The 24,941-nt window shown below is 40.6% G+C and overlaps 3 protein-coding genes across 4 annotated transcripts; 1 reads left to right on the top strand and 2 right to left on the bottom strand.

Annotated features, from left to right (window-relative positions):
• Positions 1-1,839, bottom strand: LOC121535363 (5-beta-cholestane-3-alpha,7-alpha-diol 12-alpha-hydroxylase-like). The gene has a single exon (XM_041842375.2). The coding sequence runs from the start codon at positions 1,644-1,646 to the stop codon at positions 108-110; it is 1,539 nt and encodes a 512-aa protein (XP_041698309.1). The 5' UTR covers positions 1,647-1,839; the 3' UTR covers positions 1-107.
• A 10,482-nt stretch (positions 1,840-12,321) lies between these two features.
• Positions 12,322-14,048, bottom strand: LOC121534660 (atypical chemokine receptor 2). The gene is made up of 2 exons (XM_041841243.1): positions 13,937-14,048; positions 12,322-13,828 (listed from the first exon to the last, which is right to left on the bottom strand). Exon 2 carries the CDS (start codon positions 13,811-13,813, stop codon positions 12,668-12,670), a length of 1,146 nt encoding a protein of 381 aa, XP_041697177.1. The 5' UTR covers positions 13,814-13,828; positions 13,937-14,048; the 3' UTR covers positions 12,322-12,667.
• Positions 14,049-15,133: 1,085 nt separating this feature from the next.
• higd1a (HIG1 hypoxia inducible domain family, member 1A) lies at positions 15,134-17,573 on the top strand. 2 transcript variants are annotated; one of them, XM_041842376.2, is made up of 4 exons: positions 15,134-15,254; positions 15,801-15,875; positions 16,589-16,723; positions 17,449-17,573. In XM_041842376.2, exons 2-4 carry the CDS (start codon positions 15,806-15,808, stop codon positions 17,538-17,540), a joined length of 297 nt encoding a protein of 98 aa, XP_041698310.1. In that variant the 5' UTR covers positions 15,134-15,254; positions 15,801-15,805; the 3' UTR covers positions 17,541-17,573. The 2 variants fall into 2 exon arrangements, with proteins under 2 accessions (XP_041698310.1, XP_041698311.1); XM_041842377.2 differs by lacking the exon at positions 15,134-15,254 and adding an exon at positions 15,301-15,368.
• Positions 17,574-24,941: the final 7,368 nt, after the last annotated feature.

The raw sequence follows: 24,941 nt of genomic DNA, 5'->3' as shown, positions 1-24,941 counted from the left end.
TAATGTTTAGGCACAAGCTAGTTTATAATAATCAACATCAGATTAACAGCTCATAAAATTTACATTTACATTCAAAGCATTGCTAAAGGCTGGTTTGTGTCTCAGTTTTAAAACCTGAGTCTGTATCTAAACTGGATGTCTTTGGTTGGCTGCATGGACCCAAAGCCCCAGCGCTTGATGTCAATATCAGGTATCTTTTCATCTGGGTTTTTGAGCTCAAAGTCAAAGTACGTGAGCATGAGGAAGACAAACTGCTTCAGCTCGTTGGTGGCAAAGAAGCGCCCAGGGCACATGGTGATCCCAGCACCCCACGGCATGTTGTAGTACTTCAACTTCTTCCCACCTTTGTAAAAATCTGTTTTTTTACCCCCCTCTGGGGTCAGGAAGCGGTCGTACTTAAAGGTGAGTGGGTCGGGGTGGACCTCTGGGTCAATATGAACAGCGGTGTAAGGGAAGAGGGCCACCCTATCTCCCTCCCTGATGCGGTACTCATTTCCGTCAGCCATTTTGAAGGACATGTCCTGGAGCACGGCCCTGATGAGGACGGGGGCAGCGGTGAGGCGGAGGGTCTCTTCCACGGCGCTGTCCAGGATGGGCGTCTTCAGCAGCATGTCCCGGGTCAGGTCAACTAGGGGTCCACCGTGCTTCACCTCCTGATCCGTCTCCTTCAGCACCTCCTCCACCTCCCCCTGCACAGCCTTCATGGCCTCTGGGTGCTTCATGAGGTAAAGGAGGAGCCAGAAGGCAGCAGGGCCGGTGTTCCCCTGGGAGGCCCAGAGGAGAAGGAACATGTACCTGTCCTGCATGAAGTCCTCCATGCCATGCTCCTCCCTCACCTGCTGCTGCTCGCGCACCCAGCCACTGATGTTCTCCTTGGTCCTCACCTTCTGCACTGACAGCATGTTCCAGAACAGCCTCTTCAGCCTCTCTGCCTCCCTCTTCTCCCCCGGAGGCAGGACCCCATAGGCCAGATTGGGGAAGAGCTGGTCGTACTTACGGAACTCACGGAAGAGCTCCTGGGACTCTTCTCTGTCGACCTCTTTGGCTTTCTCCAGGCTCCCCGTGGATTTGGGTGTCTCGTTACCGAACAGAGCCAGGTAGCCTGCCCTGAAGACAATGTTGTAGCTGTAGTTGAACAGGCCATCCTCATTCCAGGTCTTATTGTTATCATGCTCTGTCCCTACACTGTGCAGCATTAGATTCTGTAGGTTGCTCATCATGGCCTGTGTCATTACCACTAAACCATCCCCCATCAGGTGCTTGTTGCTGGACATCTGCAGAAACTTGTGGTCGTTCTCCATGGAGTGGTAACCAAACACTTTCTGCACCAGCTGCTGTGCGAACTTGGTGAAGTCCAGCTTGGCGCGAGCCTCCTTCACGACCATCCCGAAGGACAGAGGGTCCATGAGGAATGTGAAATAGAATCCTCCCAGCTGTATGGTGAAGATATCCCCATGCTTCCTCTTCATCCTCTCCAGAAACATTGCTGTGTCCCTACGGAACTCCAGGACGTGGCCCAGCCAGGGGATGGGGCCCCGGTCCAGTGGGGGTTCTCCGGGTCGACGCTGCCTGAAGGCCCCCAGGAAGTAGAATCCTCCCAGCACAGAGGCTAGCAGAGCCAGAAGGATTGGCAGCAAAAAGCCCATGTTCTTTCCTCTACGTTCTCACTGAGCACATCTGCGCCACAGCTCGAATTCCTTTTTGCTTAGGATAGCCATGCTCCTCCCCTTCCCTAAGCATATTCTAAATCACTTTTACAGACTGAGGGAACCACTATAGACTTTGGTGTTTAGACTGTTTTAGTCACTTTCTTTTACAACACTCAGCTATGTTTAGTACTGTAGCCAAAAATGTATAAACATTTGGAAAGAATAGAATGTAAACATTTTGTACCGTACATGGACAGATCTAATCATGCAGTGATGAAATGATGATGTCCCTGTCAGCAGTTAATGAGTAACTAGATTGCGCACTACCCAGAAAGTACAGAACAGTCCTTGTTGTTGCAAGTTTGTTGAAACATTAGGTATAAAGGTCAATACATTGATGTAATTGCATATTACAGTAAGTGCTAAATATTTTGTAATTTACAGTAAATATGTTTCATAATCCTCCTCTTACCTACAGTACTTGAAATATAGGATTGATAGTCCCCATGTCCTTAATGGTTTGAGTTAAAATACTTTTAATATTATAGATACAAGGAAAACTGGAATGGGGTGCAATGAGTTGGAGAAGACAGCCCTGAACAGGGTGTGATGGAGAAGTGTCATCAATGGCCTATAATCCCAAAGGAATGATGAGCCTAAGGAGGGGAGACATGGGCTAAAAGTAACACATTTTGCCTTTTGCTTATTTATGAAAGGATTGTTTGAGGTAGATAAATAAAACATTTATACAAACAACAAACATGTCTCAGTTACCATTACACACTGTAACTATGTTTCTAGGACATACCAGTCATTTACAATTAAACCAAGAGTGGTGGAGGTGAAGTGTTACAATTGACCCTGTGGATGGGGTTAAATGTAACAGCCTGCAGGATTAAATGTAACACTGTCTTCAATGGTAAAAACAATGGTTAATTGTCCCCCACGATGAAACCGAGAGGGGGACTATGGATCTGTCTCCATCCGTACATTAGTAAAGGGATATCTAGTCAGTTGCACAACTGAATGCATTCAACTGAAATGTGTCTTCCGCAATTAACCTGAATCAGAGAGGTGTGGGGGGGCTGTCTTAATCGGCGTCATCAGCGCCTGGGGAGCAGTTGCTGTTGGGGGATCTCGATGACAAGACACATCATTCACCCAAGTTTTGTCCAAATCGGGCCAATGGGGGCGCTATAGTAATCAACTGAAATTCCACACTTTGAACAAGCATATCTCCTGTCCCGTTTGATCTACAGTCATGACATATATATGCAGCCCATCATGAGCAACAACTTTCCCACATAGAACCTATAAACTCCACACATAGATTTTCTGCAAATTAGACTTTTTGTCCCCCACCAAACTCTGAACAAGTATATCTCCTGCCCTGTTTTCAAGATTTTGACCAAACTTGGGTGAAGCTACGTCTTGCCATCAACATCCGGCATTTACAAAATTACACTGATTGACCCAAGGGGGGCTCTATAGTAAAAGTGAGGGAAAAAATACTTGATTGTTACTCTCTCTCTCTCTCTCATTAATCCATGCAACATAAGTTTGAATAATTGTCACTAATTGGCTCAATAGGGGGTGCTGCGTCATTCGTGGGGGATGACATGTTTACTGTTGCCTTTATGAAAAATGTTATGATTTGAAACTGTTATTTGGATGAAAATACAAAAGTAGCCTAAATGTTTTTATTTTATACAAGATACTTTTAGTATTAAAAAGTATGAATTTGCCTTTTTTATGTTTCTAAAGGTATTGTCTTAGTGGTACTGGGAAACTTGATGTAAAGAAGTACAATTTTATATAATTATGTAAATGTTTCTAAATACTATATAAAATACCATACACTTTAGGTAAGGGGTAAATTGTAACATGCGTTACAACTGACCCCAATTACTAATTTGAGTCTAATCTGAGCAATAATTATTGTCATCAACTATACCAATCAAAAGACCTCTTCTTACTGATAAAAAATGATATATAAATATACAGTACCAGTCAAAAGTTTGGACACACTTACTAATTCCAGGGTTTTTCTTTATTTTTACTATTTTCTACATTGTAGAATAATAGTAAAGACATCAAAACTATGAAATAACACATATGGAATCATGTAGTAACCAAAAAAGTGTTAAACAAATCAAAATATATTTTATATTTGAGATTCTTCAAAGTAGCCACCCTTTGCCTTGATCACAGCTTTGCACACTCTTGAAATTCTCTCAACCAGCTTCACCTGGAATGCTTTTCCAACAGTCATGAAGGAGTTCCCACATATGCTGAGCACTTGTTGGCTGCTTTTCCTTCACTCTGCTGTCCGACTCATCCCAAACCATCTCAATTGGGTTGAGGTCGGGGGATTGTGGAGGCCAGGTCATCTGATGCAGCACTCCATCACTCTCCTTCTTGGTAAAATAGCCCTTACACAGCCTGGAGGTGTGTTGGGTCATTGTCCTGTTGAAAAACAAATGATAGCCCCACTAAGCCCAAACCAGATGGGATGGTATATCGCTGCAGAATGCTGTGGTAGCCATGCTGGTTAAATGTGCCTTGAATTCTAAATAAATCACAGTGTCACCAGCAAAGCACCCCCCACCATAACACATCCTCCTTGGTGGGAAATACAGATGCGGAGATCATCCGTTCACCCATACAGCGTCTCACAAAGCCACGGCAGTTGGAACCAAAGATCTCACATTTGGACTCCAGACCAAAGGACACAGTCTCTTCTTATTATTGGTGTCCTTTAATAGTGGTTTCTTTGCAGCAATTCAACCATGAAGGCCTGATTCACACAGTCTCCTTTGAACAGTTGATGTTGAGATGTGTCTGTTACTTGAACTCTGTGAAGCATTTATTTGGGCTGCAATGTCTGAGGCTGGTAACTCTAATGAACTTATCCTCTACAGCAGAGATCATTCTGGGTCTTACATTCCTGTGGCGGTCCTCATCAGAGCCAGTTTCATCATAGTGCTTGGTGGTTTTTGCGACTGCACTTGAAGAAACTTTCAAAGTTCTTGAAATGTTCCGTATTGACTGACCTTCATGTCATAAAGTAATGATGGACTGTTGTTTCTCTTTGCTTATTTGAGCTGTTCATGCCATAATATGGACTTGAATATGTCTTCACTATTATTCTACAATGTAAAAAATAGTAAAAATAAAGAAAAACCCTTCAATGAGTAGGTGTGTCCAAACTTTTGACTGGTAGTGTATATGGAGAATATTCACTTAAGGCCTAAAAAATTTAAATACATTTATAAAACAAAAAAATTATTCATGTGTACACCTAAAACTTCTCAGGTATGTAGACACTAACCAATCATTAGCACATTGAAAAACAGCTTTCTAAGTAGTTTCTAAATTTAGTCATTTAGCTGTTACAACTGACCCTGTGTTACTTTTAGCCCCGGTTTCCCGTAAGTACTTTTACAATACATTCAGATCTCTATTTTGTGTGTGATAAAAACAGTGTGTTTTTTTTTCCCTCAACAATGTTACAGGCAGATGACATCTTTACATTGTATCAAGGTACGCTTTATCTAAAAGATAAGAGTCTATTGTGAAAAACTGCCTGCTAGCTTCCTGAAAGGGCAACTAATTCTAGGCCATTGAAATCAACTTTCAGGGGGTTTCATAGTTAGGAAAAGTAAAATATTTTTGATCTAAAAATAGTAATTTGTGAAATGTTGAAACACTCACCCTCCAAGTTTACATTTCGCTACACTGTACGTAGTATGGACTCATTTGGATGTGTGAAAGTCCATGGACTTCAAACCTTAAAGACATTCTCCAGCAATTGTTTTACTTTTACTGTTGAAAAGCGATATCCCAATTATAAATACAGTAACGTACACACACACTAAAGGGTCAAGCAAATACGTTTTTGAGCAAAATAGTGTGTTTTAGACAACTGCAAACTTCAAGGCATTCAAGGAGTTGTTCTGATGGGATTTGTATGATGTCATCAGCCTCCCACCTTGCTTGAGGACCAATAGAGGAGCAATAGAGAACAAAAGAGGAAAGGCCCACCCTCCCACTTGTACCATGTCATGACTTACCTGGACCACCTATTGAGATGTGCCCTTTGTTAAGTAAATCAGCTGTTAAATTACTTGAAAAGGAGACTGTAGTGCCACTTTAAGTTTAACTGTAGGGTGGCAACGTACTAAGCATGGACTTCCCTCACCATGATAACACTTTGAAACCCTGAGTAATGATTGAGGAAAATAGAGAATACTGTAAACATCACACTATACTATCTTGTCAGTGAGGAGCCTAGAAATACATCATTTTAGAAAGGATCTGCGTACTACAGGATTAGCGTTAATTTCTCTTGGGACATGCCGCCCCCATCTGGCCAAGAATTATAGTATACATTTGTTTTACTATAGATTCACACAGCGAGGCAGGGTTTAACATGAACACGCCTCCGAATAGGGTACAGCCACAGGGTACTCGCGTTACTCATATATTTTAAATTGCCTACTTTATTCATAACCCGACTACTGCTGTATTCCTTTTTTTTGTGTTAATTCTATAAACATTTAAGATATGCTTGGTTGGTCATTTTTCATACTTCCATGCCGTCTTAATCAACAAACTACCTCATACCTAAAAACACTTTATTCGAAACATTAAAATGTTAGCTTGAACAGATAGACTGTCAAATGGAAAGTACGTCACGATTATCAGCCAAAGAGACGAGTCCAACTGACTTTTTTTTAAATAATTTTTTTATTTAACCTTTATTTAACCAGGTAAGCCAGTTGAGAACACGTTCTCATTTTCAACTGCGACCTGGCCAAGATAAAGCAAAGCAGTGCGATAAAAACAACAACACAGAGTTACATATGGGGTAAAAAAACATAAAGTCAAAAAATACAACAGAAAATATATATACAGTGTGTGCAAATGTAGCAAGTTATGGAGGTAAGGCAATAAATAGGCTATAGTGCAAAATAATTACACAATTAGTATTAACACTGGAATGCTAGATGTGCAAAAGATTATGTGCAAATAGAGATACTGGGGTGCAAAAGAGCAAAATAAATAACAATATAGGGATGAGGTAGTTGGGTGGGCTAATTACAGATGGGCTGTGTACAGGTGCAGTGATCGGTAAGGTGCTCTGACAACTGATGCTTAACGTTAGTGAGGGAGATAAGAGTCTCCAGCTTCAGAGATTTTTGCAATTCGTTCCACTCATTGGCAGCAGAGAACTGGAAGGAATGGCGGCCAAAGGAGGTGTTGGCTTTGGGGATGACCAGTGAGATATACCTGCTGGAGCGCAGACTACGGGTGGGTGCTGCTATGGTGATCAATGAGCTAAGATAAGGCGGGGATTTGCCTAGCAGTGATTTATAGATGGCCTGGAGCCAGTGGGTTTGACGACGAACATGTAGTGAGGACCAGCCAACAAGAGCGTACAGGTCACAGTGGTGGGTAGTGTATGGGGCTTTGGAGACTAAACGGATGGCACTGTGATAGACTACATCCAATTTGCTGAGTAGAGTGTTGGAGGCTATTTTGTAAATGATATCGCCGAAGTCAAGGATCGGTAGGATAGTCAGTTTTACGAGGGCATGTTTGGCAGCATGAGTGAAGGAGGCTTTGTTGCGAAATAGGAAGCCGATTCTAGATTTAACTTTGGATTGGAGATTCTTAATGTGAGTCTGGAAGGAGAGTTTACAGTCTAACCAGACACCTAGGTATTTGTAGTTGTCCACATACTCTAGGTCAGACCCATCGAGAGTAGTGATTCTAGTCAGGTGGGCGGGTGCCAGCAGCGTTCGATTGAAGAGCATGCATTTAGTTTTACTAGTGTTTAAGAGCAGTTGGAGGCTACTGAAGGAGTGTTGTATGGCATTGAAGCTCGTTTGGATGTTTGTTAACACAGTGTCCAATGAAGGGCCAGATGTATACAAAATGGTGTCGTCTGCGTAGAGGTGGATCTGAGAGTCACCAGCAGCAAGAGCGACATCATTGATATACACGGAGAAAAAGAGTCGGCCCAAGAATTGAACCCTGTGGCACCCCCATAGAGACTGCCATAGGTCCAGACAACAGGCCCTCCGATTTGACACATTGAACTCTATCTGAGAAGTAGTTGGTGAACCAGGCGAGGCAGACATTTGAGAAACCAAGGCTATTTAGTCTGCCAATAAGAATGCGGTGGTTGACAGAGTCGAAAGCCTTGGCCAGGTCGATGAAGACGGCTGCACAGTACTGTCTATTATCGATCGCGGTTATAATATCGTTTAGGACCTTGAGCGTGGCTGAAGTGCACCCATGACCAGCTCGGAAGCCTCTACATCACCAGAGGAACAGAGGAGGACTAGAATAAGGATCCGGCTAAAGGCTTTAAGAACTGGTCTTCTAGTGCGTTGGGTACATAGAATAAAGGGGGCAGATTTCCGGGCGTTGTAGAAAAGATTCAGGGCATTATGTACAGACAAGGATACGGAAGGACTTTCTTAACTAGCTAGCAAACCCTGCTTTTACGATGCCGATAAGCTGTTGCTTACCGTTTTGTTTGAACAATAGTAGGAGAAAAACACCACCAAATTAAGTTTCCCACGGCTCAAGGACCAGGTTAGAAGAACCTCATTGTTTCAGGCTATTACGCCGCGATGATGATGGAAAGCTGTGTGCTCCGGTTAATCGATACATTTATGTGTGTTCGAAGCACTTCATCGCCGGTAAGTCGCTAACACTTGTTTGCATCTATCGAGCTATGTGTATTGCATAAAGCTTCTGTCACGATTTAAACTGAATATGAACCCAAATGCAGACAACTACACCGAGCCAGAGAAGGTTTAACAGGTTTATTTCAAAGTTAAATTGTCCAGGTTTCCAAAAATAGGGGAAGAGCAAGTCCAGGTCTACAGGGAGGGTAACAGATCCAGGGTTCTGAGCAGGAGTGGTACCGTAACGTCCTAGTGTCCGTGGTGAGTCCAAATGTGAGGTCCAGTAGTGGAAAGCAGGATGGTGGTGGCAGGAGTGAAGCGGAGGCAGGAGTCAGGTTCCAATAATCTGTGGCACAGGATAAATATAAATAGAACAGGCCAAAAACACAAAGAGCGAAAACCAGCAGGTTGAGTCAGCAGCGAGACTAACATGGTCGTCTTGACTATGATCTGACGATGAGTGGCAAGTTTGACCGGGTCTTTAAGGCTGAGGTGATTATGGTGAATGAGCTGCAGCTGGAACCCTGACTCCCGCACACCAGACTTCACTCCTGCAATTAAGAACAGACAGAGGGGAGAGGGAGAGCAGAGAGCGAGAGCTACCTAGCAGCAGTAGGCCTAACAGCTTCCTAGTTACCTTGTAATAAGGACTAGTGAGCTGTAACCATCCAAATAACAACTTTAATATTCTTCTGCATTTGGATATTCATGCAAACCTGGAGATTCCACCATGTAGGTGTGGATATCGCCATAAGGCTACTTGGGCCATTTGGTAGGGTTGTCTCCCCAGCTGGTCTCCGGCAAGTTGAAAGGACATTTAGGCAAGCCAAGAAGAATCATATTTTCTAAATACCTAGACCGTTCAAAGGCAGGCAAGGACTGGAAGTAGGTACACGACATATCTAAAACTAGCGAATTAGTTCGAGATTAACTTCTCTCGCTAGCCAGCCAGATAACATCAGCGAACCGGCAAACAAGCTAGGGGTAAACAAACAGTGACGTAAGTATAATGCGACAGCTTTACTAGCTTTACGGTCAGAGTGGCAGAATAAGTATCATGCAAATAATTTGTTGTTGTGACCGCCAAGTATGTTAATAACGACATGTGAGGCTGCTGAAAACGTTTATTGAAAGGACCAAAAAGTGTCAGTAGTTTGCTGATGATGCCGCCAAAGTTTGGCTAATTACATGGGAGTAATGGGAGTACCCTACTGCTCTACCCTACTCGGGGGCGTGGTCACATTGAGCCACGCCTCGCCATGTGTATCTATACCACCACTGACCATACATTCTTCTTTACAAAGGGGTCACAGTAAAATGGTCGTTGTTGTTTGCATGTTGTTTCCATGTCGTAGTATAATCTCTTTGAGACTACTTATCAGTGATCGTGTCCGGGCAGGAATTAGAGTGGAAAGTCTGATGGGTCAAAGTTCCTTCCTGTTTTGTTTCATACCCCTATGATGACCCTTGAAGTACCTCTTGGGGATACAGGAATTTAGATGTCTCTGTGACAAATTACTTATATAACAAATGCTGTAGACTACATTGAGATTTATAGCAGTTTTATAAATTATTATATTGTGAGTGACTATTTTTTTTATATTATTCATTACACTGTGTGATAGCAAAAAAAAACTGTTCAACTAATTAACATCTTTATTGTCAGTATCCCCCTGTATATGAATTCATCACATTCTTTTGAAAAGGATCTATCTGAAGGATAACTGAGTTATTTTCTCTTGGGACATGCCATCTGGTCAAAAAAGATAGGAAAAACATTATTTTACTACACAACCACTTTTGACCAGTACAATGGTCCATGTGGTTTGCATACTATTGACAGTATTCTAATCTAGGGGATATTTTAGAGTAGTTCAATCTCTTTGGGTCTACTTATCGGTGATTGTGTCCTGTCCTGCTGTCAGGAATTAGGGTTCACAGTACTATGGTCCATGTTGTTTGCATATTATTGCAGTCTTCTAGGGGATATTTTAGAGTTGTTCAATTGGGTCTACTTTTCAGTGATTGTGTTCTGTCCTGGCAGGAATTGGAGTGGAAGGCTGATGGGTCAAAGTTGCTTTCTTACCAGTCTCAGTGACAAATTACTTTTTAACAAAACAAAATCATTCTAATGCAGTAGGCTACATTGAGATCTTTAGCAGTTTTATACATACAGTAATAGCCAAAGTTTGGACACAACTACTCATTCATGGGTTTTTCTTTATTTTTAAAATGTTCTACATTGTAGAATTATATTAAAGACATCAAAACTATTAAATAATACATATGGAATCATGTATTATCCAAAAAAGTGATAAACAAATAAAAATATATTTTATATTTGAGGTTCTTCAAAGTAGCCACCCTTTGCCTTGATGACAGCTTTGCACACTCTTGACATTCTCTCAACGAGCTTCACCTGGAATGCTTTTCCGACATTCTTGAAGGAGTTCCCACATATGCTGAGCACTTGTTGGCTGCTTTTCCTTCACTCTGCTGTCCAACTCATCCCAAACCATCTAAATTTGGTTGAGGTCGGGTGATTGTGGAGGCCAGGTCATCTGATGCAGCACTCCATCACTCTCCTTCTTGGTAAAATAGCCCTTACTCAGCCTGGAGGTGTGTTGGGTCATTGTGCTGTTGAAAAACAAATGATAGTCCCACTAAGCGCAAACCAGATGGGATGGCGTATCGCTGCAGAATGCTGTGGTAGCCATGCTGGTTAAGTGTGCCTTGAATTCTAAATAAATCACAGACAGTGTCACCAGCAAAGCACCCCCACACCATCACACCTCCTCCTCCGTGCTTCACGGTGGGAACCGCACATGTGGAGATCATCTGTGCACCTACTCTGCGTCTCATAAAGACACAGCGGTTGGAACCCAAAATCTCAAATTTGGAGTCATCAGACCAAAGGACAGATTTCCACCGGTCTAATGTCCATTGCTCGTGTTTCTTGGCCCAAGCAAGTCTTTTCTTATTATTGGTGTCCTTTAGTAGTGGTTTCTCTGCAGCAATTCGACCATGAAGGCCTGATTCACGCACTGTCCTCTGAACAGTTGATGTTCAGATGTGTCTGTTACTTGAACTCTGTGAAGTATTTATTTGGGCTGTAATTTCCGAGGCTGGTAACTCTAATGAACTTATCCTCTGCAGCAGAGGTAACTCTGGGTCTTCCATTCCTGTCGCGGTCCTCATGAGAGCCAATTTCATCATAGCGCTTGATGGTTTTTGTGACTGCACTTGAAGAAACTTTCAAAGTTCTTGAAATTTTCCGGTTTTACTGATCTTCATGACTTAAAGTAATGATGGACTGTCATTTCTCTTTGCTTATTTGAGCTGTTCTTGCCATAAAATGGACTTGGTCTTTTACCAAATAGGACTATCTTCTGTAAACCACCCCTTACCTTGTCACAATACAACTGATTGGCTCAAATGCATTAAGAAGGAATGAAATTCCACAAATTAACTTTTAACAAGGCACACCTGTTAATTGAAATGCATTCCAGGTGACTACCTCATGAAGCTGGTTGAGAGAATGCCACGAGTGTGCAAAGCTGTCATCAAGTCAAAGGGTGGCTACTTTGAAGAATCTCAAATATAAAATATATTTTGATTTGTTTAACACTTTTTTGGTTACTACATGATTCCATATGTGTTATTTCATAGTTTTGATGTCTTCACTATTATTGTACAATGTAGAAAACAGTACAAATAAAGAAAAACCCTGGAATGAGTAGGTGGGTCCAAACTTTTGACTGGTACTGTATATCCCTTGAATACAGTAGATATCCTCTACCTTGATACAGTGCATTCAGAAAGTATTCAGACCCCTTGACTTTTTCCACATTTTGTTACATTACAGCCTTATTCTAAAATGGATTAAATTGTTTTTTTTCCCCCTCATCAATCCACACACAATACCCCATCATGACAAAGCAAAAAAAAAATGTTTTGTACATAGCCCTGATTTCAAAAATTGCTTTACTGGCATTGAAACTATGAATTACAGGAAGGGAGGACACCACTTTGTCGTTATCCTTGTAACATAGCCAAGAGGTTTAACTGGTGTCACACGTATGCTGAGTGATTTTATTTTATTTATACATTTTCTTCAGTACACTGTGTGATAGCAAGAAAACTGCTCAACTATTAAACATCTTTATTGTCAGTATCTTGCCAATATACCCCCCTATTTGAACAATGATATACTGTTTATGAATACAAGGAATAGAAGGACATAAACACACTGTAAATAGAGAGTGATTGTAAATAATCAATATAGTTAGCATGTAATAATGTAAACAGTTATTTGTGCTAAGCCATTTCAACTCTTATGGAGGATTCTCTCCTCTCTGTGTTTGTTGGTTGATGAGTATTATTCTCTAGGTGGCTCTGAACTGCTTGTAACTCTATTCCTCCACTCTGAACTGACATGGTCTCTGTGCTGTCGGAGCACTCTAGCACATACTCATCACTGGTTCTTCTTCTGCATCTTCCCCCACACATCTTAGCAAAGCCCCTCCAAATCCTCTTGTTGACAAAGGCATACACAATGGGATTTACAAAACCATGGCTATAGGCGATGACCTCTGTGACCTGAATGGCGAAATCCAGATATTGGCTTGTGGCACAATTAGAAATCACATTCAAGTGTTGCAAGGAGTGTAAAAAGGACACAAAGTTGAACGGGAACCAGAACACAAAAAATACCACAACAACTATCATGACCAATTTCAGACTCTTTGGTCTCTGTCCCACTTTTACCTTCGCTACAGCACAGCAGACTCGCAGGTAGCAGAAGAGCATGATCAGAAAAGGTATGAGAAATCCAAAGACATTCAGCTGAAATTTAATGAGAATCTTCCACAGAGGCAAGTGATTTTCCTCTCCAAAATGGTACGTGCAAATCTTCTGACCGTGAAACTCTTGTTCCTGAACGAAGGTCCAATGTGGAGCTGCTGCTAAGATGGAGAGGCTCCACACCACAAAGCACACTAAGGTGTTTTTCATAGGTGTACAGTGGTTCCAGCTGGAAAGAGTCCATACTACACCTAAATACCTATCCACACTTATACAAGTGATGAACAGGATACTGCTGTACAAAGTAGTGATGTAAATCACAGTAACTGTCTTGCAGGAATCATTGCCAAATATCCATTCAACGTGGGCATACACTGCCCAAAAAGGGAGTGTAAATGCAAACAACATATCAGAAATGGCCATATTCATAGGAAATGTTTTCCTCTGATATTTGGATTTGATTAAAGTTGAAATAAAAAGTATATTTCCTATAATGCTGAGGGTGCAAATTATGATGTAAGAGACGGGTAGAAAAATTCTTCCAAATACTTTGACGTGTGCCTTTTCACAAAGTCCAAAGCCGTCCAATGGTTCATCTCCATAGTCATAATAATGGCTGTAATCATAGTCATCACTCAGTTCTGGGATGTTTAGATCCATTATCCTGTTGTGTATCTAAGGAGGAGAAATGTAAAAGACAGACTTCAGACAGATGTTATACCATCAAGAAGAAGAAACAACTTTCCTGTATGATGTTTTATGCATGCGGTAGATTAGGCTTACCTCTGGAAAAAATGTGTTTCTGAAATCCTAAAACCAAGTAGTAAAGGTTCTGTTCCAGCAATAAAAAAAACTGCTTTAAAGTAATAAGCACTATGAGTATGACAAAGTAAGCAGTTCATCTGTAGTGATCTGTTTCCTGGTATTTGTCATGACCTCTTCCGTATCGGTATGGAAAATCCTCATTGTGATTTTTTTAACTCTTTATGGAAACTCAAAATACAGCATCTGTTGAACTTATCAGACAGCATATTTGTGGAATAAGTTAATATCATTGTTTTAACTATCCATCAGCAATTTCTATTTAAAAATGTCACAACATATTATATATGTTGATGTTTTGCCCTTTTAGAGTAGCCTATCAATCACATGCCTGGTTGTAATTGAAACTCTATTTCCAAAGCAATACAATTCACTATAGACCCTCTTGGAAACATCTGAATTAAATGATCAGTTTATACGCTAGGTTTGAACTCAATGACTCAAAGATTTACCTCTAGACCTATAACTCTATAGACCTAACTTTAATCTATTTTATGTATAGATAGGGTATATATTTTTTTTAACACATTTTGAAAACATTAACCAACTGTGTTTTTAGTCAGTTGTCTATAAACCTATGATAGATATTTGAGTTGTTTAAAATAATCATTTCATGCATGGATTCACAGCACGAGATCCAAAATGACTAGTGTACATTCTGTTCTAGCACGTTGTGGTGCATGCTGGCACATCGGATGAGCCAACCAATTTGAAAACACCACGCCCCCCCGTTTAGTTTTGCACTCTGGGAAATGGCGTTCCAGTTAACATTAAAACGACGTTTAAAATTTAAGTAGCTCAAAAATAAATCTATAACCTGACCTTGAAATACATACGTACACATGTGTATCTCATCGAGTTAAACACGTTTTATTTGGAGGCATATGCTCTGTCAAAACCTATTTTGTAATTCCCCCCAGAACTACAATTATTCATAGAGTAGATTTTCTTCTGAGGACGATTTAGTTTATTTGCAGCTCGAGCTTATTCTTTTCCCGGGAAAGCCATAATAAAATGTTCCATGAACAAGGGATAATAAACAAGAGATTTAACAAATTAATTTTAAAAGGTTGATGGGTTTTTCTTGGCTAAAGTTGTGAGATAATTCATTGGGGAAAAGACAGCCTACGTCACATGTGCGTGTGAAAATGTTACATAATTTTGGACTGCTGTTTGAGTTGCTCAATGTAAGGACAGTGCGTATGTCTAATTGCTGTGTAGCGCACACATAATCATTCGGGATCCATTATCTTCAATAGAAGTTTGACAAAACAAAACGGTAAGAAAACATTTTCGTTCTTATTTTGGATGCTGTCTTTAGGTAGGGTATCACAAGTGATATTTCCTATGAAAAGTTCCCTTTGACCTTCATTCAAAAAGTGTCCTCGACATGGTAACTCTTATATAGCTAGGCCAAAATGAATGAATTATAATGTTATTCAGTAATAAATTGTTACATTGTTTTAATCTCTGATATTAACTATTAGGCTACATCCTGACAGTCTCCGATATAATTTCTAATGTAAAGATTAAGTCGAGGTTTTACTGTATTTTCTAAGAGAACACCATGTTACTGATATCTGAACTTCTACTTCAAGTTATTGATTACGTTTGGTGTTGTAGGTTTTACAAACTCAAATAGGGCTACTGAGACCTATAAGTATGTCCCAATATTTTCCAATAATATGACTGCTAATAGCCTATTTAATGTCATTATCTGTGTCATTGATGTAGTGAGACAATCATTGTGAATAACATGTTCGGTAGATTTATGTTATACATTTAAGTACCGCTGAGTAATTATCATAATATTTTCTGGTTTCAGCCAAGATGTCTGCATATGATGAAGAAGACTCTAAGTTTATGCGAAAGGCGAAGGAGAATCCTTTTGTCCCAATAGGTGAGTAGTATACAATTATGTATATAAACCCTGGATTGCTGATGCAATGTATTGGCGGTTGAGAGGCTTTGAAGCCACCGGTCGGCCATATTGGCACTCCCCAGAAGACGCAGTCCTCCATAGGAATGATTGGAATCCTACAGTATTTCAAGTAAATGTTTAAAGGACAAAATTATATGCATTAAATATTTTGTTGTTGTAGTGGGGACAGTAACATTATAACTTTATACAAATTATACTTTAAGGAAAACATTATTATTATTACTATTTTTTAGCTAACATAATATGTAAAGGTATGCATTAAAGTCTCTGTAATAGAAAGAACGTTGCAAAAACAAATGTAGACATTGATAAATACATTCCCATTGCTTCTAAACTATTTTTTACACTGGTGGGGGCTTGCCAAGATGGAGGCGCAGTGGCTTTAAAACAGCGCCCCCTGTCAGTCATCTAGTGTGTATAAAGCATTGGTAGTATACAGCACACACACACCCACACTCACACCTGTATCCCATATCCATCATAGTTTTCTCATGCACCTTTATGGTTACATCACCAAATGAAAGCAAGACATGGACCTGCACATTTGTTGTTATTTTGTATTGTTGTATTGATGTAGATATTGACTGTATGTATTCAATTGCTGTTGTCCTATATGCCCAGTCGTCCTTTATATTCTGTACTAAGTTAACTTGTTTTTATTTTTTATTAAGGAATGGCAGGATTCTTCTCCATCGTGGGCTACAGACTTTACAAGTTGAAGAGCCGTGGAGACATGAAGATGTCAGTGCACCTTATCCACATGCGTGTTATGGCCCAAGGATTCGTGGTGGGAGCTATGACCATTGGTATGTACAGTATTACAGGCTGTTGGACCCTGTTGACACCTGGGGGCTGTTCCAGAAAGCATGATCAATAAGTAAGCCAGGTAGCTAACTGTCCCACATTTTTTTGAGAAATATAGATTTTAAATAATTGACTCGACAACCAACAACCCATATTCAAGTTAAGCGTTCTAAATAATTTAGAAAATCAAACGCTATATTTATCAAAGTTTGCTTGGTAACGTAATGATCCTGCTTTCTGGAACACCCCACTGGTATTACACTTGAAATCTGTATTTGATCAAATACCTTTGTGTCCACACATGACATTTAAATGTGTCAAGTGTCAACATTGTGATCAGATGAGGTTGTAATGTTATTTAACGTTGCAGCCACCAGTTTTCTGGCACACGCCAAATTGAAATATTTTAGCACAGTGTTGTGGGGTTGCTGGCGAAATGTCTGTCCCAAAACAGATTTGGATACTGATCAGATCTCACAGGATGTGGAAACAGAGCTATTTTGATTTTTAAAAAAATTCTAGGTGTAAACAAGTCTTAAAGCATCTCACGCTGAAGATGTCGTCATTATGTTGCTATGTTACATGAAAAAGTATACCGTATGAAATGATGTACACTTTCCTATGTAATAGTTACAGCAGCTACAGTACAAAGTTACAATGTCATTTTATGTACCAGTTTTGGAAATTATCTTCATTTTTAACATTTTCTTCACTCTTTTTTTTTCAGGCGTAATTTATTCCATGTACAAAGACTACATTGTGAAGCCAAGAGAAGAACTGAAGGCATTGCAACAGCAGACTGCATTTCAACACAAATAACCCGATAAATGAATATGGACTCTTTTGGACTGATATTTTGTATGTCCCCTTAATATTACCTCATATTAAGGTGTTATAACTAAGTTTATATGGATATGCCATAAGTTGTATATCTACACATCTTTCCCACCTTTAACACACCTCTTACTGTACTAGGTAGTTTTAAGGAATTCTCACTCAAGAAGAATGTCTATTGCACTCTTTTTAGATGAGGATGCCGTGCCTTACCTCAACTCAGTTTTGAGTCTCCATATCCTCAAAATGTGTGTGTTTCCTGAGGGTTGTCACTTTGATGAGACATAGATATGAGCCAAACTGTAACTACCTGAGAGGGTATTGCAGCTGAGTGACACTTTAAAATATTGTACACACAAAACATGATGTATGAGATGATTGTGAATGCAAGTCTGTTGAAGGTACGTGTTTGACTAGAGGACAATTGGTAGGGGAAACTCATTCTAAAAAAAATATTTTGGGATTTTAGGAGAACAACATTTTGGGTGAGGTCACAGGATGTTTTATGAAATATTTATTGCTAAGGATGTTAGTTACATCTGGTTATCAAATGAGGAGCAAACAGCCATTTGATGCTATATAACGGGGGTACTCAACTCTTACCCTACGAGGTCCGAAGCCTGCTGGTTCTTTTCTACCTGACAATTAATTGCACACACCTATTGTCCCAGGACTAAATCAGCCTCTAATTAGAGGGGAACAATGAAAAAATGCAGTGGAACTGGCTTCAAGGTCCAGAGTTGAGTTTGAGGGCTATATAACATGCTCTGGATAGGCTATCAGGTAGTTTGCGTTGAGGTGACTGTGTAGGTACAAGACAACCAGCTGTTATTAGGACACAGGTCTTGCTCAACCACCACTATTCCAATCGTCACTCTGAATGCTTTTCTGGATTTCCTTTGGAAGGGTATTTTATTGTATTTATTTTATTTGTGGATTATTACATTATTTAGATTTACTCTATTATTAAAGCTGCAATGTGTAACTTTTTGGGCGACCCGACAAATTCACATACAAATGTGAGTAATAGAGTCTAGCGGTAGATCTCTTCTATGTGCACTATTTCTATGCTTTCCACTTTTAAGTTTCATTTTTGCGTCTTTTACTTTCAGTTTTGTGCACCAGCTGAAAATACAATATTTTTGCTTCTGGAAAATATATTTCACAGCAGTTTAGACGGTACACTGATTCTCTACACTATACTTGCTTGTTTTGTCACATAAACTAAAATTAGGCGAACTATTTTAATTTAGCAACCAGGAAATGGTGGAGCGATTTCTGCATAGTGCATCTTCATGTATTGTATTTTGCCAATGAAAAATATGTGTTGCACCTTACTATTGTCAAATGGCCTTCACTTATGAGTGCAATAAAGCATCCCCCTAATAGGAGGTGGTGACCTGTGACCTGACAATAGAAGAGGCTAACACACTCTATTAGGTCTGGCATTCGGACTACCTAAATCAGTCACTCAAAAGAGAACCTTAAGAGTTAATCAATGGATATTCTGTAACAAAATGATCTCACACAGCTAAAGGCTGAATGGTTTATACAAAGTAAGTAATTGGGCTGTAGGCATATAATCATAACTTTGATGAAACTGCATTTAAGGCATTATTGTCTACAAACTGCTGAAATTATAACCATCTATGTTGTTATAAGTCATTGTCTCTCCCTATGTTGAATGGTTGAGTGCACTGGAACATATTCATCAACAATAGTGTATGAAATAAATAACAAGTATTATTATTAAGTGTTGTGTATGACAATATTACTTTAGAAAATCAGTCAGAAAACAATATTAACCCACTTCATCACACTCATTCTAATGTACATTGGATTATTATGGGCTTCAATAATACCTGTATAGACGATGTGATAATGCTGAATGCACTGGCACACGGGTTGCCAACACAAAATGGTAATGTGTTTGATCGAATGATGTAGGCCTACTGTATGTCTATGATTTGATAATCCAGTATGTCTGGCAAAAACATACGGCCGGACACTGGGGGCCTGGTCCTCTCCCTGCCTGTTGACCTGTTGCGCCGTGCGTGCTTCCAAGGAAGAGCACGTTGCCATGGAAATGATAGCGTTCAACGGGACTAGGAAGTGCGTCGCCACTACCTAAACAACAGTGCATGCTATTCGGGGTCATTGGGACGTCCATACCATTGAAGTTACAATTCAAGATGGTTAAGGGTTAAAGTTAGGGTTTAGGGTATGGACGCCCCAATCATTCCAAATAGCACAGACCCCAAAACAACGGCACATTTCTGTTTTGCGACATATCAAGCTTATAACCACAGATATCTTCGTTTTTAAACAACGTTAGCTGTTATAACAGGAAGCCGATGTTGAATAGTTCCCCGTTTAGCTACAACATAACAATAACTAGCTAGCTTAAAACCTCTTAAATGTAATGGCAAGAATGTAGATTTCTGCCTAAATAGACACCCCAAAGTAACTGCTTTTAATGAGCAGTTATATAAGGACATGCATAAACATTATCGGAGAACATTAACAATAGGCTACTTTTGTTCGTAAGAACCAAACGAAGTCACTTCTTGATTCTCTGGGCTGTGAACCGATAATGGTAGGTCACAGGCCGACAAATAGCATATCCCATCTGTGGAGTCTTCGCTTTCACTACATGTCAATGTTGTTCAAGATTTATAGTTTTAGCTTCTCCACACTAACGGACTGTGAGTCGCAGCTATCTTGACTATGGGATTATGGGTGTGGCTTGCCCTTCTTATTCTTGTTTGGGTTCGGGTTGGCAGATCACATCCAACTTTTAAGGTGCATACCCCACCACCTATTGTACTGGAGTACAATACTGTAGCTCAGTTGGTAGAGTATGGCGCTTGCAACGCCAGGGTTGTGGGTTCGATTCCCACGGGGGGCCAGTATGAAAAATGTATGCACTCACTAACTGTAAATTGCTCTGGATAAGAGCTTCTGCTAAATGACGTAAATGTAAATGAGTACGGCCTACTGACATTAAATTCTCTTCATTAGTCCTGTTCCTCCAAGAAAGTGAAATAGAGCCCTAGACACCCCTTTCCTCCACCCACTACACCACACAAACCCTTTCACACAATCTCTCCCTATCTACGTCATACAGTTCACAAAATATCAAATCAAATCAAATGTTATTGGCCACATGCGCCGAATACAACAGGTGCAGACATTACAGTGAAATGCTTACTTACAGCCCTTAACCAACAGTGCATTTATTTTTAATAAAAAAGTAAACTAAAACAACAACAAAAAAGTGTTGAGAAAAAAAGAGCAGAAGTAAAATAAAATAACAGTAGGGTGGCTATATATACAGGGGGATACCGGTGCAGAGTCAATGTGCGGGGGCACTGGCTAGTTGAGGTAGTTGAAGTAATATGGACATGTGGGTAGAGTTAAAGTGACTATGCATAAATAATTAACAGAGTAGCAGCAGTGTAAAAAGATGGGGTGGGGGGCAGTGCAAATAGTCCGGGTAGCCATTATTAGCTGTTCAGGAGTCTTATGGCTTGGGGGTAGAAGCTGTTGAGAAGTCTTTTGGACCTAGACTTGGCACTCCGGTACCGCTTGCCGTGCGGTAGCAGAGAGAACAGTCTATGACTAGGGTGGCTGGAGTCTTTGACAATTTTGAGGGCCTTCCTCTGACACCGCCTGGTATAGAGGTCCTGGATGGCAGGAAGCTTGGCCCCAGTGATGTACTGGGCCGTACGCACTACCCTCTGTAGTGCCTTGCGGTCGGAGGCCAAGCAGTTGCCATACCAGGCGGTGATGCAACCAGTCAGGATGCTCTCGATGGTGCAGCTGTAGAATTTTTTGAGGATCTGAGGACCCATGCCAAATCTTTTCAGTCTCCTGAGGAGGAATATGCTTTGTCGTGCCCTCTTCACGACTATCTTGGTGTGTTTGGACCATGATAGTTCGTTGGTGATGTGGACACCAAGGAACTTGAAGCTCTCAACCTGTTCCACTACAGCCTCGTCGATGAGAATGGGGCATGCTCAGTCCTCTTTTTTCCTGTAGTCCACAATCATCTCAACACATGCTTCACCGTTTCCTCCACTAAACACTCATCACACAGACCTGTTTCATGTCTCCCTATCATCCACAATGTGCCAGTCAAACCTGTGCCCAAACCGTAGTCTACTCCACACAACTTCCTCTCTCCTACATCCCATACTCCCCACCTCTTCCTTTACTGACAGGTGCATGTGATAAAATTGCCTCCCCTTACTACTAGCAACCGACTCCCTTTGCCAAAGATCGAGCCCTTTTTCCCCAATCAAGGACTTGACTTCCCTGCGGATCAGCGGAACCTGAATATCTACCCCCTCTCCTTACAGCACTCTTAGCCACCACATCAGCCTTCTCATTACCCTCCACACCCACATGGGCGGGAACCCAGCAAAAGCTTACCACCACTCACATCCTCTCCAATCCCATTAATAGCACCATCATCTCCACAAACAAGTCTCCCCTATCCAACCTGCCCGTCTCCACACTACTAAACACTGCAGCCGAATCAGAGCACATCACCAATCTGAGTGGTTTCACCTCCTCCACCCATCTCAAACCTAGAATCATGGCCATCAACTCGGCCGCATACACTGACACACAATCAGTTAACCGAGTACATACTCTAACATTGAAATCTGGGATACACACCCCTGCCCCCACCCTACCACTGACTGGATCCTTTTAACCATCTGTATATATCCTTAAAACAAATAAAAATGATTATCTATATATCTCTCCACACACTGATGTGTATTTTTAATGGATTATCAGATGAAATTGAGTTAATCATGAACATATAGTTAACATTCTTTGTGGCTAACTGAATTGGGCCGTTTGTTTTTGTCTCTCTCTTCAAACACAGTGAAGGGAGTGGCACCAGGGTTGAATAGAGTTTGGGCTAGACCTTTGTCTCCTTGGTATCTTCTTGATTGATTACAGCTTGAGGGGGTGAGGTACAGGGGAGCGGGTGATTGGTTGGAGTAATAGTTCAGCCATCCTCAGGGACAAAGGAAGTGGGCGGAGCAATAAAAGAGTGGGAAAACTGAAGAGGACTATGTAAGATGGAGGGAGACCTTAAGAATGTGTGCCCCTCTGCAGACGGGTATCGGCTTTGTTGAAAACTTTAATAAAGTCATTTCTTGATGCAATGAAAACTCTGTAAGACCTTATTTGTAATAAAGTATGGTGGTTATTTTCCACAACATAATTGGTGACCCCGACGTGATTGGTTATAGAGATCCTTGAGTGCTTTGCCATCGGAGGAGGTTTTGACGAATCACACAAATTCAGTGGCCACTGTTTAATCAAAGGTGAGCGGCGTTCTTACTTGAGCTGTGTGTTTCGATCAAGCTGAATCTGAGGGTGGGGTACGGAAGGGTTCTCTCCAGAATAAGGACCAAATTTAGCATAAGTACAGAGTTTTTGGTTGGAATGAGAAATAAGCATGCATGCAATGTGATTATAGATAAGGTAAATAAGACAAGCAGGCTAGTAGACAAGGTGTGTGTCCTGGTTTAAAAGGAAATCAGAAGGAGTGTGTGTGCCCTGATTAAAAGGAAATCAGAAGGAGTGTGTGTGCCCTGATTAAAAGGAAATCAGAAGGAGTGTGTGTGCCCTGATTAAAAGGAAATCAGAAGGAGTGTGTGTGTCCTGGTTTAAAAGGAAATCAGAAGGAGTGTGTGTGCCCTGATTAAAAGGAAATCAGAAGGAGTGTGTGTGCCCTGATTAAAAGGAAATCAGAAGGAGTGTGTGTGCCCTGATTTAAGAGGAAATCAGAAGGTGTGTGTGTGTGTCTTTTCCCGAAGGGATATGGGATTATGGTAAAATTGACCATAGTAAAGGAATATTCTGGTAGGTTATGCAAATAGTGATGAAGCGTGTTTGAGAACAACGTTGTGTGAATGTGATATGATGAAGAGATAAAGAGGTGTGTATGATAATGTTATAGAGCGTGTGGATAATAAGCTTTTTTATATAATAATATCTTGGGGGGCTGTACAACGCGGCCTGGCATAGAATAGTGTAAGATCAGTGACAAGTCTATAGGATTCTGAGAGGATGCTATGACTGAGGGACGGGGGTCTAGGTTGTTAAAGTGATGTTCCGCTGGGACTGAATTAGGGGAAATTAACATGTGGCGATAAACAATCATTAGAAATATGAATGCGGTGGATGATATGAATAATATTGCCATATGATGTATGTTATGTGTGGGTAATTGATTAATGGAGATATTAGGGGGAAAATATAATTCATTTGGTTAAGTTGTTATATCTGTTTTCAAATCAATGAATGTGGGTTTGACTCGTTGACTGCTAAGTTATACGTTGAGCGTGTGAGATCTGTGTCCTTCAAAGCTATTTTGTGATAAATGTGGTATGTGCAAGATACTAGAAATACGGACCATTTAGAATTGGAATAACGGAGGATTTACTTGTCATTCAGATAAAGCATAGATTCTGCATTCGATTTTCCAATTACGTTTATGGGTTGCATAGATTGATAGAACAGTCAATGTTCATTTTGTGTTATAAGACTGAACGAGTTAGTAGCTGGCTGATTTCAAATTGAACGACTCTGGTATACAACCGGAATAGGAGACGGGGAGAAAGATAGTTAGTTATTTTCCGTGGCGCAGAATTACATTTTGGTCAGTTGGCAGACGCTCTTATCCAGAGTGATTTACAGGAGCGGTTAGGGTTGGATGCCTTGCTCAGGGGCACATTGACAGATCTTTCACCTGGTCGGCTCGGGGATTAGAACCGGCGATCTTTCCATTGCTGGCACGGCGCTCTTGACCACTAGGCTACCCGCCACCCGAATGAGTTGATAATTTGAAAGCTACTGAGAATAAAATTGAATATGGATGTGAATTAAATGTATGCTTGTAAATTATAGCCAGTGTTTGTTTTATTAATTAGAGCGTAATCAGAAAGGACAGTTACAGAAATTGAATAGCGGGCTGGCAATTGCACTGGAGCTGTGGTAACAAAGGAAAATAATTTATGGCTCTGGTTCGCGGGTAAAAGAGAGACAGTCCAGCTAGTACGAATTGAGCTGTAAGTCTAAATACTTGACTGGAAAACTGTTATTTGACAAATTATAATTGTTATTACTTTATTCGATAGGTTGCTTAACACCAGTGGTGTATGCAAATTGGTGGTGAATTCTAAAACAATCATTTATTTTCGTTACGTGAACCAGGGGATGCAAGTAGCTTTGGCTATTGTGCTGAGGGAATAGCACCAACTTATAGTGGGTTCTAGATTTGTTGAATAAACAAACGTATATTTTAAACTAAAGTAATGCAATAGGTTACAATTATAACATTATCAGAAAAAGGCACAATTT

This window comes from Coregonus clupeaformis, chromosome 21 (genome assembly GCF_020615455.1).
Source record: "Coregonus clupeaformis isolate EN_2021a chromosome 21, ASM2061545v1, whole genome shotgun sequence".
NCBI classification, from domain to species: domain Eukaryota; kingdom Metazoa; phylum Chordata; class Actinopteri; order Salmoniformes; family Salmonidae; genus Coregonus; species Coregonus clupeaformis.
This window is presented reverse-complemented; position numbering and strand designations above follow the sequence as displayed.

Bases quoted from the DNA above. Each gene is read 5' to 3' on its own strand.
- LOC121535363 (XM_041842375.2), bottom strand. From the start codon at position 1,646: ATGGGCTTTTTGCTGCCAATCCTTCTGGCTCTGCTAGCCTCTGTGCTG.
- higd1a (XM_041842376.2), top strand. From the start codon at position 15,806: ATGTCTGCATATGATGAAGAAGACTCTAAGTTTATGCGAAAGGCGAAG. The intron at 15,876-16,588 runs GTGAGTAGTATA...TTTTTTATTAAG, and splicing joins GAATCCTTTTGTCCCAATAG to GAATGGCAGGATTCTTCTCC. The intron at 16,724-17,448 runs GTATGTACAGTA...TTTTTTTTTCAG, and splicing joins GGTGGGAGCTATGACCATTG to GCGTAATTTATTCCATGTAC.
- LOC121534660 (XM_041841243.1), bottom strand. From the start codon at position 13,813: ATGGATCTAAACATCCCAGAACTGAGTGATGACTATGATTACAGCCAT.